This window comes from Cydia splendana, chromosome 11 (genome assembly GCF_910591565.1).
Source record: "Cydia splendana chromosome 11, ilCydSple1.2, whole genome shotgun sequence".
In the NCBI taxonomy this organism is placed as follows: domain Eukaryota; kingdom Metazoa; phylum Arthropoda; class Insecta; order Lepidoptera; family Tortricidae; genus Cydia; species Cydia splendana.
This window is the reverse complement of record NC_085970.1, coordinates 11,609,706-11,626,359: the sequence shown is the minus strand read 5'-3', so window position 1 is coordinate 11,626,359 and position 16,654 is coordinate 11,609,706. Positions and strand designations below refer to the sequence as shown.

Below are 16,654 nucleotides of genomic sequence, written 5' to 3'. Positions count from 1 at the left end.
CCACATGGTAGGTAATATATATTAGAACTTGTCGTATTAAAGTGTCAACTACTACCGGTTTCGGACGACAAACGTACCAAGCAGACATTAAGCTTTAGAATTTTTAACTTTCAGGAACATTAAATTTGTAAGAGGGTTTAAAGTAGTATAATTTCATAGAAGTTTTACCTACTTTTAAAATAACACTTGCACTGCGTGTGCTATCAAAAACGTTGCAGCCTTTTTTGGTCTAACTCTAGCGCTGTACTGCCTGTACTGTGTATGATGTCTTGATGATGTCAATACTATGTTTGGCGTTAGTTATAATTCCAAATAACCACAATATTATATTCTTCAGGGGAAGCTTTAGATTAAGCAAAAATTTCATAATGAGGTATCTATAGAAATTGGGTAAGTTAAACACAGGTATGAATATTAATACATCAATTTTATTTATGTTCATTTATGCAAAGTAAACCCTAAGATCATCAGTGTCATATAACTATTAAGTATGGAGCAATCCATACAAGGAAATCTTAAAATCTATGACTAAAACCTAGTGAGGTATCAATCGATTTCCCTATTGCAAAATTACAATAAATTCACATATGTGCAATAAGAAAATAGATTCAGCTCTTCAACAGTGAATTCTCACGTAGTTACATCCTAAAACCCCGGAGTCCAATATGGAATGTTGTTCCAATACAAAAGTAAATTTAATACAGGGGTTGTTACAGTGGTCATTCTAGTGATAAAGATGGTAAAACAGCGTTTTTACACGACACATTTTGTGGCTACATAATTTATTTAGTCAATATACAATTAGTTACGATCACAACGGACAATAACTATCTCTTTTATTGCGATTTGCAACGTGAATAGCTGTTGTTATTCTTCAATGTTCAACCTGTCACAGTAGAACTCAGTAATCGTATTCATAGTTAATACATTTATTTTCAATGTAGTCAGACAACCAAGTTCACTAGAAATACAAAACACAGTGTGACATGGAAAAACTCTAGTTAAACAACCAGTAAATATACAGGTTGGCCTTAAAAACGATATTTAACATGTATCAAACTTTAGACTTGACAAGTGCATTGTGTCGATCCGTACGCGCGTGTACGCGGTTTATAAATTGCGACAGATACGATTTCAACTCCGATCTGTGATATTTCAATTTGTTTACGTCAACGATAGAGGCAACGTCAATAGGTTGCCCAGAAGTCACGATTATATCACAATAAAGACAAGACAAAGCGTCACTAGCAATTGATTAAAAACTTTTATTTAGAGCCAAGTTCAGACAGGACCTAAGCGATGCACAAAGTAATTATTCATGTGCAACTGGGTCATAATCTGAGCACTTATTCCTAATCACTTTCGTGGATTTTTTGTAGAAGGGGGCAGTAAAAAAATGTACAGCCAATTTGTCTAGACTACGAAAACGTATGTTCCTGATGCACTTTGTAATACTTGTAAGCGCGCCAATCTTGTCTTAATCGCGCGATAAGTCGGCCGTGATTAGTTTCCTCGGTGCCGGTATGGGTGGCTAGTGCCTGGCGTCGCGGCGGTGGTCGCGCTCGCGGTCGCGGTCGGCGGGCGGCACGTCGCGGTCGCGGTCGCGGCGCTCGCGGTAGCGCTCGTCGTAGTAGGGCGCGGCGCCGCTGCGCTTGCTGCTGGGCGCGTCGCCCGCGCCGGCCTCCGCCACCGCCTCCACGGGCGACTTGCGCGGCCTGAGGGACGAGCTCTTTTTAGTACTGAAAACGTTTCATTCATTTAAAGTGGGATGGTAAAAAGGGAAAGGAACAAAAAATCGTTTAACTGATGATAACTTAAAAACCTACGTTACAGGGGTTGTTGACTTATCATTTTGTACGAAATCGCGTAATAGTACATTACGATACAAGTGCGAAAAGTAGGAAATTCTAAACGAGTGGCGATAAATTAAAACACGACCAAAGGGAGTGTTTTAAATCGACACGAGTTGCGAATTATCTATTCGCACGTGTATCGTACAACGTTTTACAGTACTTGGGCATTTTCATTTAACTTGTACTTTAAAGCGCGACTTAAGTCGTGTTCAGTAACGTCTAACCGTTACATTCCTGACAAAATGTATGGGATTTGAAATTGACCGTCAGTTTTGTAACGATTGCTAACCGGCCGTTAAAGGAGTTCAATGAAGTGAAAATGCCCACATATGGCCCTTTAAACTTTTGACATCGCACGAAAAATGCTATTTTACGAAATAGTGCGGGAAAATAGGACCATATATTATGTACTGTAAAATCGTTTAATTGATGATTACATAAAACCTACGTTACAGGGGTTTTGACTATCATTTTGTATGAAAATCACGTAAGTCAAGCAGACCCGACCCCAGATGAGCTGAGAAGAGGGTTGACCAAAGAAGAGATTTTGTATGAAATTGAGTGTGCTCGAGGGGTTAAAATTCATTGGCAGTCTTGAGTTGGTTTCTTATCAAATTATCATTGTAATTTACACCTCATAAACATGATGCCTAGCCTCGCGATAACGAAATCCTTGACGTTTTTATGACGATTTAAAAAGTAGTTTCAACATTTTTATGTCATGAATCCTTACAAACTTAACTAACCAGCGTTTGCGAATCAACAATTTTTGACAATAAAATATTATCATATTATCTTAACTAGTACAATTTATAGCAAGATAAAACATTTCACACACCTTTCTTCTCGGCTGTGTGCACGGTTGTAATGGTCAGCGCGTTCGCGGTCGCGAGAGCGGGAGCGGTCACGCTCGCGGTAATCCCTGTAGTACCTACAACAACAAACAGTTACACATCACGCACAACTACTAACAATTATATACATACTTAAAAATAATATAACGGACGTGACGTGGCCTGTTTTCAAGCGCCTTGTCTTCACTGCTTGTTTATAGTAACCCTTTACCAGGCTGACAGTTCAAAAATGACAATCGAATGTCAGTCTTACTGATCGAAAATAGAACACATGTTTGAAGTGCCGTATGAGGGAAATATATATCCCTTAGGGCTGATTTAACGGCGCGCGAACTCGCATGCGATTTTAGTTACATTGTGGACTGTTGGTTACGTCCAATTCAACAGACCGATCAAAACCCGCAATGTAATGAAACTCGCATGCGAGTTCTCGCATCGTCTAAATGAGCCCTTAGCCTGGTAAAGGTAAAGGGGTAAACTGCGAGTGACAAAGCTTTGCCTAGTTGCATTAGCTTTGCAAATAAGTCTTCCCTATTTACATCAGAAGCATCACAGCGCATATTCGTAGTTAGAGGGGTACAGTCACGATTCGACGTTTTATGCGTCCAATTCACTTCGTGGTTTGTTGCCAGGAATTGCCAGGAAGAAAGTGACGGAACCACACTACACAAATAATAAACGGGGCTCTTGTGCGTCAAATCCGGTAGTTCTGATTTTTTGCAGACTTATTTATGATGTTGGCCCAATCAATAATCCAAGTTTGTGAGCTCGAGCGCCGAACGCAACTTAGTCAAAATCGAAAAAACGATTCAAAAAATTATATATATTATAAGGCTATGTCTCGGAAACTACTAAATCTACAGATTACTACAATTCTAGTCTCATATTGTAGCTAATTTAGTCTACTTTAAAAACGTCTTGAGAAGGTACTATCAAAAACTAGTCCTTTAGGGTCATAATTGCCCAACTCTAAAAAAAATCCGAAATTTTCGCGGTTGTCGCGATTCTTGACAAAGTAGTGTTCGGCGCTCGAGGTCTCAAACTTGGATTATTCATTAGGCCAACATCATAAACAGTGCAAAAAATCAGAACTACCGGGTTTGAAGCAAACGCTAAATGTATAAAATTACTGTATTAAAACCCAAATCACGAAATTAATTTCCGCTATTCATTTATATACAATACTGACACTCGTTTGTAGTCACTTATTACAATAGTGACAAACAGAGGCCCGTATGATACCTACATTTATAGATGTACGCATGATATAAATAAGCAAACAGAACCCAGCAAATGAAAGCATGTAATGCACAAGACAAACTGTCTAAAACCAAAGAGAATGGAGTGTATAGAGACGGACTGTCAAAGTAAATTATGTAGCCACTGTAAATTGACTGTCATCTTTCGACAGAACATAAAACTGTTAGAACGCCATTTGACTTTGATCCTTATTCTTTCACTGATATATGTTAACTTATTAAATATTGGCACGTATTTAACCGGTCAACTAATTAATCGAATTTGGGTAGTTTAAAAAAATAGAAATGGCTACTAAAATTAATAGTTTGGCAACTAAAATGAAGCCTTAAAATATATCAATATGAGTTGTATTTTAATGCCGTTACAGCTTCTGATTATTTTTAGGCAGGTACCAAGTATTTATTTGGCAACTGAATTAATATATTGGAGACCATTTATGAAGCACATTTTAAAAAGAAAACGGCTATCTATTAATTAAAAAATGAAGTTCTTTTAAAATATTTTGTTTGGTCATTACACGGTCAACCTAACACGCTCCTCCTCGCTTCGCTCGTCGTCGCACCTATCTGTTGACTCTAGCAAAACACGGTGGTAACTATTGAAACAAGTAATTAAAAAATTAAAGATCTAATGGTATAATGGCCATTATAGTATAAAAAACATTATTTGCGGTATTTGACACATTATGACTGACGTATATAGAGATGTAACTAACGCAAATCGATTGTCACAGCAAGCGATTACGATTGGATGGCACGTAGACTGAGGTATCGAATTGTGACGTATAATGAATTTTTATTTGAGATTTAAATAAAGCTAAAATTATATGTTTTTCCCGCAAGGTAAATGCATTTAATACATCGACCGAGTAGGTCGCACCTATCGTCAATTGCGACCTAAAATGAAATATTCATATCGATTTACTTAGACGACTACCGATTCATAACGGTGGTGTCCGGCCAACCCTAAAATAAAATAAAAAGACGTAGAACGTAAACGTTCGCAGTGCAGTTGTTTTCCTTTGTGATTTCGATGTGCAAGACATTTTACGTAGTATTGCTGTTGTGAGTGACAGACGTCAAATACCGCAAATAATGTTGTTTATACTATAGGCGTTTCATGATTAGAAATTTCGACTATAAGTATACTGACCATTGCGTATTGGTAAATTAATTTGAGGTGTTATGTGTAAAAAGTGACCAATATTCATTAAATTTAACTGCTTTCGTGTTAAAATACTACCTAGCTGAAACGATATGCTCAGTTATGATTAGTTGATTACTTAGGTGTGAACAACTAGATGACAACAAAATTTTATGATCGCTTTACAATATTAGTTGCCAGTTTATTATTTTAGACGCCAACTTATCACTTTTAAGTTCCCTATAATTTTTTTAGGTGGCTTGATTTTGCTGCCAGTTTTTTTAATAATATGATGCTTATATTTGAGGCTAAAATATTTTTTTTGGCGCTAAAATATTAATGTACAGCCAAATTATACTATTATATGCCCAATGAAAGTTCCTGTTTAATATTTTAGTTGCCCGGTTAATAATAAGCCTTAAATATTTATATTAACGCCATCTACTCGACTATAGGCCATAAGTTTTAATCGACTGTCGAAAGATGGCAGTAAATGTACTGTAACTACATAATTTACCATGACAGTAACTCTCTATTTCAAATTCTCTTTGGTAAAACCCACTGATATGTCAGGTAAGGTAGGGCGGAGGGTGAAACACTTACGCATCACGGTCGCGATCGCGCTCCCTCGACCTTTCCCTATACCTGGAATCAAGTGATTATGTATCATTACAAAAATCACTACTCTACTGTGTACTCTGACTAATGGGTTGCTAAAAAAATGTGTTGCGTGCTCGTAGATCCGATGTCATGATGGATGCAATGGTAGTAAGCAGAACGGCTTTTCTATTTGTCTGAATCTTACATTTAAAAGGAGAATGTTCTATCCCAAATACTAAAATTACTGTGCTATCAAAAATCATAGATAGATAAGGCAATCTAACTGTTATTTTAGTATTTAGGATATATCAGATTTAAATGGAGAGTGTGTTTTATAATAACGCTCAAATTTACCGCGGGATTAAGATTATAAATTACAAGTCACGCGGCCGTCTCGATAAGGGTGGTATTCCATCTGTCCAATGTGTATTGCGTCTCACATTTTGCTTAATGAGAGAGTAAGACGCAATGATATTGGACAAAGAAACTGGATAGGTGGAATACCACCCTAAGGCATACTAGGGCAACAAACGCAGCAGTTGCACTCCTGTTACGATTCGAGTTTTGGCACGAGAAAGGCGATAATGATCGCTGATCGCCTACTAATGTGTCATGCGATGCGAGTGTAGTTTACACGACGATAAATATCTATCTTTGATCGCTTCTGATCCGAAATTGGTCCATGTAAAGGGCCCTTGAGCGTGGCATGTGGCACGTACCTGTCGCGGTCCTCGCGGTCCCGGGAGCGGTCTCGGTAGCGCGAGGCGGAGCGCTCGCGGCGGCGCGGCGCGCGGTGGTGCGCCCTAGCCTCGCGCTCGCGCGACCGCGAGCGGCGCCGCTCCGTGCTGCTGTACGACTTGGTCTCCACGCCGTGCAGCGTGTCTTGCAGCGACGAGATGAGGATCTTGCAGCGGTCGTCGTGGGCCACCTTCAACCATATATTACAAGTTGACACTTTCAATCAAAGTTGAGGAATACCAAAAATATGTATGCCGTGACATTGAGGGAATAGGGAATAAATAAATTCGGAAACCAAGTCTGCTTTTTTTGGTTGTTTCGCAGTTTTGCGTTGTCCAAATAAAATCTAATTAGATATATGGAATACATAAATACAATTTGAGTCTACAACCACTGTGCAAATCTTTTAGCTGTAGAGTTAAGTCAGGTTTTAAGAAAACCCTTTTATCCCTAGGTTCAAATTTTTTGATTATCGAAATTAATACTTCTTGACTTTTAATTAGCCTTATGGACTTGACAAAGTTCAAACCGTTTCTCGAAAAAAATGTTACGCGTTACACGATACGCTTCTGTAGCGAGACCTAATCTGCCGTCCCGCATAGTAAGCTGCCACAAGTGAACTGACCTTGCTCTGCTTGATGAGCGATATGGCGGTGACGAGCGTCTCGATGGCGGAGGCGTACTCGCCGGCGGCGGCGTCGGACACGGCGCGCGCGATGGCGCTGGAGGAGACGGTGCGGTTGCGCGACATGACCTCCTCGAACTCCGCCTCGCTGATGGCGGGCGCCAGCGGCGCGTGCAGCGGCGCGTGCGCGTGCGCGTGCGCGTGCGCGGCCAGCGGCGCCGCGTGGTGCGGCGCGCGCGCCGGCTCCGCGCTCGGCGGGTAGCTCTAAGGGGGGGACACCAACCTTTAGGGCTCATTTAGACGGCGCGCGAACTCGCTCGGAGTGTTGGTTACGTCCATTCAATTCAATCGACCGATCAAAACCCGCAATGTAATGAAACTCGCATGCGAGTTCTCGCATCGTCTAAATGAGCCCTTATTCATCAGCCGCAACAGAAAACTGCCACGAAAATGTTTTTGTATTTAATATTTTTATTACTATATATATATGTTAGTTTTTAACGCATCTATGGGCTTTAGTTGCCTGAAAATAAATGCTTTGATTGATTGATTTATTTCAGCCCAACAGGTTTCGTGGCTAATGAGATTAACTAGGGATGTACCGACTAGTCGGGAAAGCCGACTATCCGGCCTCATTTGTAGTCGGCGATTAGTCGGCGACTAGTCGGCAAAAATGGCCGATTAGTCGGCACTTTATAAATGACAGAAAAACAGGGCAAAAAGAAATAAGCAGTAAATATTTACCATAACCTGTGTACCTTTCTTACCTTTCACCTGTTTTAACCAAATTCCTATTTAGGGCATATACGAAACTTTTGTTCCAATTGACCGTGTCGTCGCTTTCTTATGTCCGATTCGGTTGTCCTATCAAATATAGCCTTAAGACTTTTTTTTATTGTTTTTAGTAGGTATAATGAATGATATAGCGCCGACTAAAGGTATAAAACCGATTGTTTTTAAAGTGCATCTGAACCGAACTTAGACTAGATGAAATTAATGAGTAACGATCTGGCCGACTAGTCGGCCGACTAATCGGCCATCCGAGCGCCGATTAGTCGGCTAGTCGGCCAAATCAATAGTCGGTACATCACTAGATTAAACCCTAACCCCGCGATGAACGATTAAAACTAACCCTTTAAACGCCACGGCTATCGAGTGCGGCGCGTTATCGTGAATCTTATCGGAATACACGAAGGCTGATATTAGGTTGTAGCCGCACGCGTCAGTTGACGTCTTTGGGCGATCCAATTTTTCACTATGACCAATTCCGAAGCTGTTAAAAATTTGGCAAGCCATTTCCGTCAGTGGAAAAAGGCGGCAAATTTAAAAACTGTAGGCGCAAACCATCGAAGACGCATTAAACTTTTGAATTTTGCGCCTTTTCTAATAATAAAGTTAACTCGCCAGAGTAGATTATAACTGAGGTAGCATACCTGCGGTGGTCGGCCGTAGGGCTGCGGGCGCGCGCCGGGCGGCGGGCCCTGCGCGGGCGCCGCGTGCGGCCCGTGCCCGTACGGCGCGCCGGGGCCTGCACCACACAACAACATTCAATGGTATGCCTGATAGACACTTTATGAAATCTTTCATATAGCCACACTTCTTCTATTGAGAGATACATTCTTCCAGCAATAAAATTCCAAACAAATCATTGCATTTAGTAATTACTTTCTTTTACACGCCAAAATTCTCTGTTAGTTTTCGTTGTTGACGTCACGCCTCAGTGCATAGTTAAAGATCGATGTAGTAATAAGAAGCACAAGCAATCAATTATTATGATTTGGTAATTTTGATACAATGATTAACAGTGATCGGAATAGGCAGAGTATATTTACCTACACTTGGTAGAACATAGATAAAAAGTGGAGACTTCCTTACGACAATTTTTTTTGCGGGTGTAAAGTCCCGGGAACTTACCGAATAATTAATATTGTTCTGAATAGTACAAAAAACAATGCAAACTGCTTCAATACAATAAATAGGCATAAAATAAAACAACCAATATATAAACGGATTCTTCTATATTTATTTTTAATAAACTCTCTTTATGTACAAAGTTATTACTATTTCATCAAAATCAACACGTGAAAACTTGCAAATAACACAAAACCCCATTTTAAGGTACAAACTTCAAACTCCGAGTACAGTTTACAACCGTTTTCTCAAATTTAGTTGTAGTCTGGCAAGTACACACCAGTGTTTTTCGCATATATTTATGATTTAAATCGTTACAAGCTTACACATGTCTATTTATGTAGGTACAGTACGGTAAGTATAATGTATGTAGGTTTAATACATTACACGGCCAAATTATGAACATAGGCAAGTGACTCAAGTCAATAGTCATAGTTCGTGACCATATATTTCAGCCTTTATTTTCTTACTTTCGATTATACACACAATGAAAAGGATAAAAATGTTAACTAATAAATACATTATCTTACCTTGAAACTTGGTAGTTTTGCAGTATCCGTGGTGTTTTCAGTATCCAGTAATCGCCAAATCCAATCAAAGCAAAATCGGTGTCCGAGTTCAGGCCGTGTGTAATCAAGTATAGCAGGCGAAATTCCAGTAAACAAGCAAATGTCAAATATCCAAAAAACACAGTATCTACACTTCCGTACGTACTCGACAAGGGATAGTAAGAAACTGATGTCAACTTTCTATTTAATGCATAAAAAGGGTTGCAGGTAACAGCGATAAGTGATAACGACATCTGCTTTGTCTTTTAGACGATAACAATGGAAAGTACAATTAACATAGTAGATAGTAATACTGTTATTTCTATCTCTTTCACTTAAACACAGCTGGTATTGGCGTAAAAGAGACGGACAAGTTTGAAATAATATAAATACAATAATGTTATATTATCACTCGTAAACTAGAACAAACTTGTAGTGTTGTGGTTACTATTTAATTTTACGTACATTGGGGATACATTATGAGATTTTATTTATTTTACTGATTTTTAAATCCGGGAAGTCCCGGAAAAAAATGTTATCGCAAGGAAGTCTCCACTTCATGACTTTGTTCTACCAAGTGTAGGTAAATATACTCTGCCTATTCCGATCACTGATGATTAAGCTATTAATTATTCATAGGTTTCACGAATAAAATGTGCTTTTAAATAAAAATGTATCAACATTCACCTCACAAAATTTGGCTAAAGCTCGGTTTTCATAGGATAGCGGTGCCGTCATGTAGCGGCCGTCTCCATACAAAATAATACGGTTAAATATGGATGTCGTAGTATTTTGTATGGAGACGGCCGCTATATGACGGCACCGCTATCCTAGGAAACCAGAGCATAAGGGTTTAAAAAGCACCCTATATATTCTCAATGAATCACGAATGAACACGGTATTCAATCGTGATAATACTGATAATGTACCTGGTGGCTGCTGCTGCGGCGGCGGCTGCGGGCCGGGCTGGGGCTGCGGCTGCTGGTTGAAGAACGCGGGGTTCACGTGCGGCGCCGGCGCACCCGGGCCCGGGCCTGCGGCAACGGAGAGGACGATATACTACACCGTGCACCTTACTGCTACACATAGACTAGGAATCCTCTAGACGGAGTTTAGAGCAATTATTTCATGAAACCGATGCTGCCAAAAATACTGGGGTGCGGTGGACGAGGTGAGCGAATCCCGTGCCGTGATTGGTCCGTTCAAAGACACGGACGTCACACAAAAACACTGACTCGTAAATGGAGTAAAACTACCGTATATTTGTGGCAGAGGGGGTAGCGCTACTATGCTCAGTCTGGAGGATGTCTTGTCTGTGCTGTTACATTACGATATCCTACGACTTCAAACCGAAAAAACCTTGTATCTCTACTATCGATCTACCACTTAACTTGGGCAGTTGGTAAAAAAGTTGCGAAACGTTTTTATAGTAGAAAGTTACTTCGAGTTAGATGAAATCTAGTTTTAAGAGCGCTATTACATTTCGGCGTTGAGCGAGTTTAGGTATTTTACGCGCTGCGGCAGGCCGTGCGAGCTCAGTATGCCGATCCCTTCCACCACACTCGCACTACAATGATGGATTAAACATTCTTGATCCTTCGCGAAGCATATTGAAATCAACCATAACAACACTAACTGTACTTAACTTTTAAAGTTCTAAAACTGTTATTTGGTAAGTACGAAAATACTAAATGCAGTGCAAATGTACATAGGGGCTGTTCATAAATTACGTCATCTATTTTTGACGATTTTTGACCCCGCCCACCCCTCAAATCATCCAAAAATCAAGCTTCGGATGAATCTGTTTCCTCCTACGTCATGTTACCATCTACCATCATCCGATGTCCAGACCCCCCCCCCCCCCCCCCCCCACTCCTCCCATTTGAAACGACGTAATTTATGAATAGCCCCATACTCGTACTTATGAAGATATATTACTCGAAAGAAATTATAGGTACCTACTCGCTTATTTACATGTTTCGTCATTGCATTTGGTACCTATAGGTTGTAAAGTTTGTATCAACGAGGGTTTAAAAACGAACTGGTACTGAGGATCTGATGATGATTAAGGTGGTCACGGATACCAATCAACCATGTAGTAACATGATTAGGCTCGTTTGATTCGTCTCAACAAGATCTTTGACACTGAAGATACACAGGGTCTGATGATGGAGCTGGAAGGTGGCCACGGGTACCAGTCTATCATGTAACTAAACAACTTCGTGTTTGGGCTTGTTTGATTCGTCTCAACAAGATCTTTGACACAAGACAGTACTCAGGGTCTGATGATGGAGCTGGAAGGTACCATTACCAATCAACCATGCAACTAAACCACATCGTGTTTAGGATCGTTTGATTCGTCTCAACAAGATCTTTGACACTAGGTGATACTCAGAGTCTGATGATGGAGCTGGAAGGTGGTCACCGGTACCAATCAACCATGCAACTAAACCACTTCGTGTTTAGGCTCGTTTTATTCGTTTCAACAAGATCTTTGACACAAGATAGTACTCAGGGTCTGATGTTGGAGCCGGAAGGTGGTCACCGGTACCACTCAACCATGCAACTAAACCACTTCGTGTTTAGGCACGTTCTATTCATCTCAACAAGATCTTTGACACAAGGTAGTACTCAGGGTCTGATGATGGAGCGCGAAGGTGGCGACGGGTACCTGTCTATCAGCTCCATCATCAGACCCTGAGTAGTATCTTGTGTCAAACATCTTATTGCGACGAATCAAACGAGCCCAAACACGAAGTGGTTCAGTTACATGGTAGACTGGTACCCGTGGCCACAGTCCAGCTCCATCATCAGACCCTGAGTACTAACTTGTGTCAAAGATCTTGTTGCGACGAATCGAACGAAGCCAAACACGAAGTGGTGTAGTTGCATGGTTGATTGGTACCGGTGACCACCTTCCGGATCCATCATCATACCCTCAGTACTACCTTGTGTCAAAGATCTTGTTGCGACAAATCAAACGAGCCCAAACACGAAGTGGTTCAGTTACATGGTAGACTGGTACCCGTGGCCACAGTCCAGCTCCATCATCAGACCCTGAGTACTAACTTGTGTCAAAGATCTTGTTGCGACGAATCGAACGAAGCCAAACACGAAGTGGTTTAGTTGCATGGTTGATTGGTACCGGTCACCACCTTCCGGATCCATCATCAGACCCTCAGTACTACCTTGTGTCAAAGATCTTGTTGCGACAAATCAAACGGGGCCAAACACGAAGTGGTTCAGTTACATGGTAGACTGGTACCCGTGGCCACCTTCCAGCTCCATCATCAGATCCTGAGTACTATCTTGTGTCCAAGGTCTTGTTGAGACGAATCAAACGAGCCTAAACACGAAGTGCTTTAGTTGCATGGTTGATTGGTACCGGTGACCACCTTCCGGCTCCAACATCAGACCCTGAGTACTATCTTGTGTCAAAGATCTTATAGAAACGAATAAAACGAGCCTAAACACGAAGTGGTTTAGTGGCATCGTTGATTGGTACCGGTGACCACCTGCCGGCTCCATCATCAGACCCTGAGTACTATCTTGTGTCAAAGATCTTGTTGCGACAAATCAAACGAGCCCAAACACGAAGTGGTTCAGTTACATGGTAGACTGGTACCCGTGGCCACCTTCCAGCTCCATCATCAGATCCTGAGTACTATCTTGTGTCCAAGGTCTTGTTGAGACGAATCAAACGAGCCTAAACACGAAGTGGTTTAGTTGCATGGTTGATTGGTACCGGTGACCACCTTCCGGCTCCAACATCAGACCCTGAGTACTATCTTGTGTCAAAGATCTTATAGAAACGAATAAAACGAGCCTAAACACGAAGTGGTTTAGTGGCATGGTTGATTGGTACCGGTGACCACCTGCCGGCTCCATCATCAGACCCTGAGTACTATCTTGTGTCAAAGATCTTGTTGAGACGAATGAAACGAGCCTTAACACGAAGTGGTTTAGTTGCATGGTTGATTGGTACCGGTGACCACCTTCCGGCTCCATCATCAGACCCTGAGTATTATCTTGTGCCAAAGATCTTGTTGAGACGAATCAAACGAGCCCAAACACGAAGTGGTTTAGTTGCATGGTTGATTGGTACCGGTGACCACCTTCCGGCTCCATCATCAGACCCTGAGTACTATCTTAAGTCAAAGATCCTGTTTCCTGTTGAGACGAATAAAACGAGCCTAAACACGAAGTGGTTTAGTTGCATTGTTGATTGGTACTGGTGACCACCTTCCGGCTCCATCATCAGACCCTGAGTACTATCTTAAGTCAAAGATCTTGTTGAGCCGAATCAAACGAGCCCAAACACGAAGTGGTTTAGTTGCATGGTTGATTGGTACCGGTGACCACCTTCCGGCTCCATCATCAGACCCTGAGTACTATCTTCTGTCAAAGATCTTGTTGAGATGAATAAAACGAGCCTAAACACGAAGTGGTTTAGTTGCATGGTTGATTGGTACCGGTGACCACCTTCCGGCTCCATCATCAGACCCTGAGTACTATCTTGAGTCAAATAAATACATATAGAATGTCAGGTCGTTTCAAATATTTTTAATCCTGTCCGGTAGTTTATTAAACTTTACCGTTATAAATTATAATACTATAAAAACAGTGCTAGGATCAAAGTCTCTCGTTGCGGTTTACACGCAACAGTAATATTACAGTATAGCGTTTTACACGGCGCCCGCCGCACACAATGATAAAAACCTCGTCGTCGCCGTTGAAAATGTGCGGAGCCGACCGACACACGTCCTGCCTCTACAAGCTCTGCCGCGGCACTGAGCTGGCGCAGCGCGCGTCATCGGTAATATAGAGTAGTTTTCAAAAAAATGCCAAAAAATTATAGTAGAATTTCATAAACACTAATGTATACCAACAGTATAAGCAAACGTTGCAGATTGCTTGAGTATGAAAATGACTTCGATATTAAGTAGATTTTCGTAGGAATTGACACTTGTTTCGGAGAGAAAATCGAGTTCGTTTTACTTTGATTTTCTCTTTCTCAAAGGTATGTAGGAAAAATATAGTTTGATATGCCTAAAGTACAGGGTATTAGTAATACAAAATAGCCAGGTTTAGCAGAGTAAAATTCTCAACATTTCCAAATAAGAGCTCGCCATTCAGTGCTTCACGGGGTTTTTCGGAAACGACCATCAGAAAAAAAATCATTACTAATTTAATAAGTCCTTTTTCTAATATTTACAACGATATTTATAAAGATAAGAAGACGCTTTTACTGGAACAAGTACTCATTGTTTCTAATAATGAGCGCAAAGTCCTGAATTTCGTCGACTAGTATCATCAATTTTGCATTATTTCGACTTTTCTTGTAAGAGCGCTCTTAATGTAATTTTTTTACTTCAATATAAATCGAAGAGAAAGCAGGTAAATGATGAGATGATGGTATGGAAGAAAAAGACATGCTGCACCGACCCCCAGTAGATGGGAAAAGGGCAAGCGAATGATGATGTAATAATACAAATCTTTCAACCGGTCAACCTCTTACCGACTGCCTTGGCTAAATGGTAACCTTATAGAAAGTTCCTTATAAAAATTAATGTAATGATGTGCTAAAGGATTAGACATGTCAATTAAAAGAGGCAGTAAAATTATGTTCGTTTTTTAAATCGCAAGATTTCATATAAACGGTATGTGTGGTTAGGTGAGAAACGACATGTCCACTCACACATGTCGTTTATATCCTTTGACTCTTTTATGACTTTTTTATTACTTTTATAGACTGTATGGTTTTCACAATGGGGTTGGCCGGTCGAAGTATTAAGCAGATGGCGCCATCATAGCTTGCCCTGTCAATCCCTAGAATTGTGTCAAATTTTTGTTTTTTTTTAATGCCCTGGATGCTGGATGCTCAGCTCTTTAAGAGCCAACGGGAGTGGTCATTTCTCCATACAAACGTACTCCTCGTTTTCCTCCGTGTTTTTGAAGCTAGAGCAATGATTTTTTCAACACAGATAATATTGTCAATATCTGTGTCGGACCGTTTTGCTTTTTTCGATATTTTTGTTTTTTAAGGCGCTAGAGCCCTTCAAATATGGCCAAAATGGCCTAATCGACTATGCCGCAATGAGAGGCGTGGCATTCAAAACTGATACCAATTAGCCAAAAAAGCAAAACGGTCCGACACAGATAATTTCATAATCATTTAGATTTCCAAATTTGGTTACGGTTGGTTAAGTTTTGGAGGAGGAAATACGAAACCTCGATTTTTGAGATTTTTACGCAGGATTTTTCGCATTGTCCTTATCGCACTACTTTTAGGTGCCGCTTCCGTTAGCGAGACGGGTATATTTACCTAAAATATTTAAAACTCAGCTCCTGTTTCGTCTTAAGACAAATCTCATAGAAAAGGGGCAAGCTATGATGGCGCCATTTATGCAAACCTTTGACAGTTACCAACCCCATTACTTCGAGAGTGAAATCTTCAAACTGAAATGTAACTTATCCGACAGATATTTTTCTAAGTAAGCGAGGGCAACATCAACATATCGCTGGCCCAATATTACAGGGTTCTATGTTTTACTTTCATCGAACTGAAATTTGAACACTATCATAGTAACATTAAGTCGAATTTCAACTATCTTGAAAATGTAACATAGAACCCTGTAATATTGGGCCAGCGAGATGGCCCGCCGCTGTTATCAGTAGTTGCATGTTGCATTATATCATATTTACTAATATTACATATGTACTAATAAACCTTGTTTAGTACCGAGTTAAATAGTATTTAGTAAGTGCATTCCAAAGTGAACTACATACATACTTCAAAGTATATTTCATGTGGGTAATTATTAGTAATACGTGCGTTTAGTTGATAAGTTGATAACTACTGTGGGTTGTTAGTGAATATAATACTTTGATTGATTGCTATAATTGTATGTAACCAATAACCCATATTAATTACCTATGTGTAAGTTATAATCTAACAAAATCATATCTTTAGATGACGTTTTAACATGGACAATACAATCAATATTTAAAGACATTCAAATAGAAACCCAACATTGTACGGCAGTTTAGTGTAGAATTTTAATAAGTATTGCCAATTCAACTGTACTCTATTAAATTTACTCAAAAAAAAACCTGTCTTAA

The 16,654-nt window shown here is 40.3% G+C and overlaps 1 protein-coding gene across 7 annotated transcripts in view; it reads right to left on the bottom strand.

The window, feature by feature from the left end:
• Positions 1 to 408: 408 nt before the first annotated feature.
• The window catches only part of LOC134794794 (cleavage and polyadenylation specificity factor subunit 6), a 33,013-nt gene continuing 16,767 nt past the window's right edge, over positions 409 to 16,654 (bottom strand). For 3 of the 7 annotated variants that reach the window (XM_063766581.1, XM_063766583.1, XM_063766582.1), the window contains exons 9-15: positions 10,462 to 10,566; positions 8,507 to 8,601; positions 7,074 to 7,337; positions 6,430 to 6,638; positions 5,714 to 5,755; positions 2,692 to 2,784; positions 409 to 1,739 (exon numbers count right to left, since the gene is read on the bottom strand). In XM_063766581.1, coding sequence (XP_063622651.1) covers positions 1,532 to 1,739; positions 2,692 to 2,784; positions 5,714 to 5,755; positions 6,430 to 6,638; positions 7,074 to 7,337; positions 8,507 to 8,601; positions 10,462 to 10,566 — 1,016 coding nt within the window. In that variant the 3' untranslated portion in view covers positions 409 to 1,531. The remainder of the gene's footprint in view (positions 1,740 to 2,691; positions 2,785 to 5,713; positions 5,756 to 6,429; positions 6,639 to 7,073; positions 7,338 to 8,506; positions 8,602 to 10,461; positions 10,567 to 16,654) is intronic. The other 4 variants (XM_063766584.1, XM_063766586.1, XM_063766585.1 and 1 more) reach the window with 3 other exon arrangements.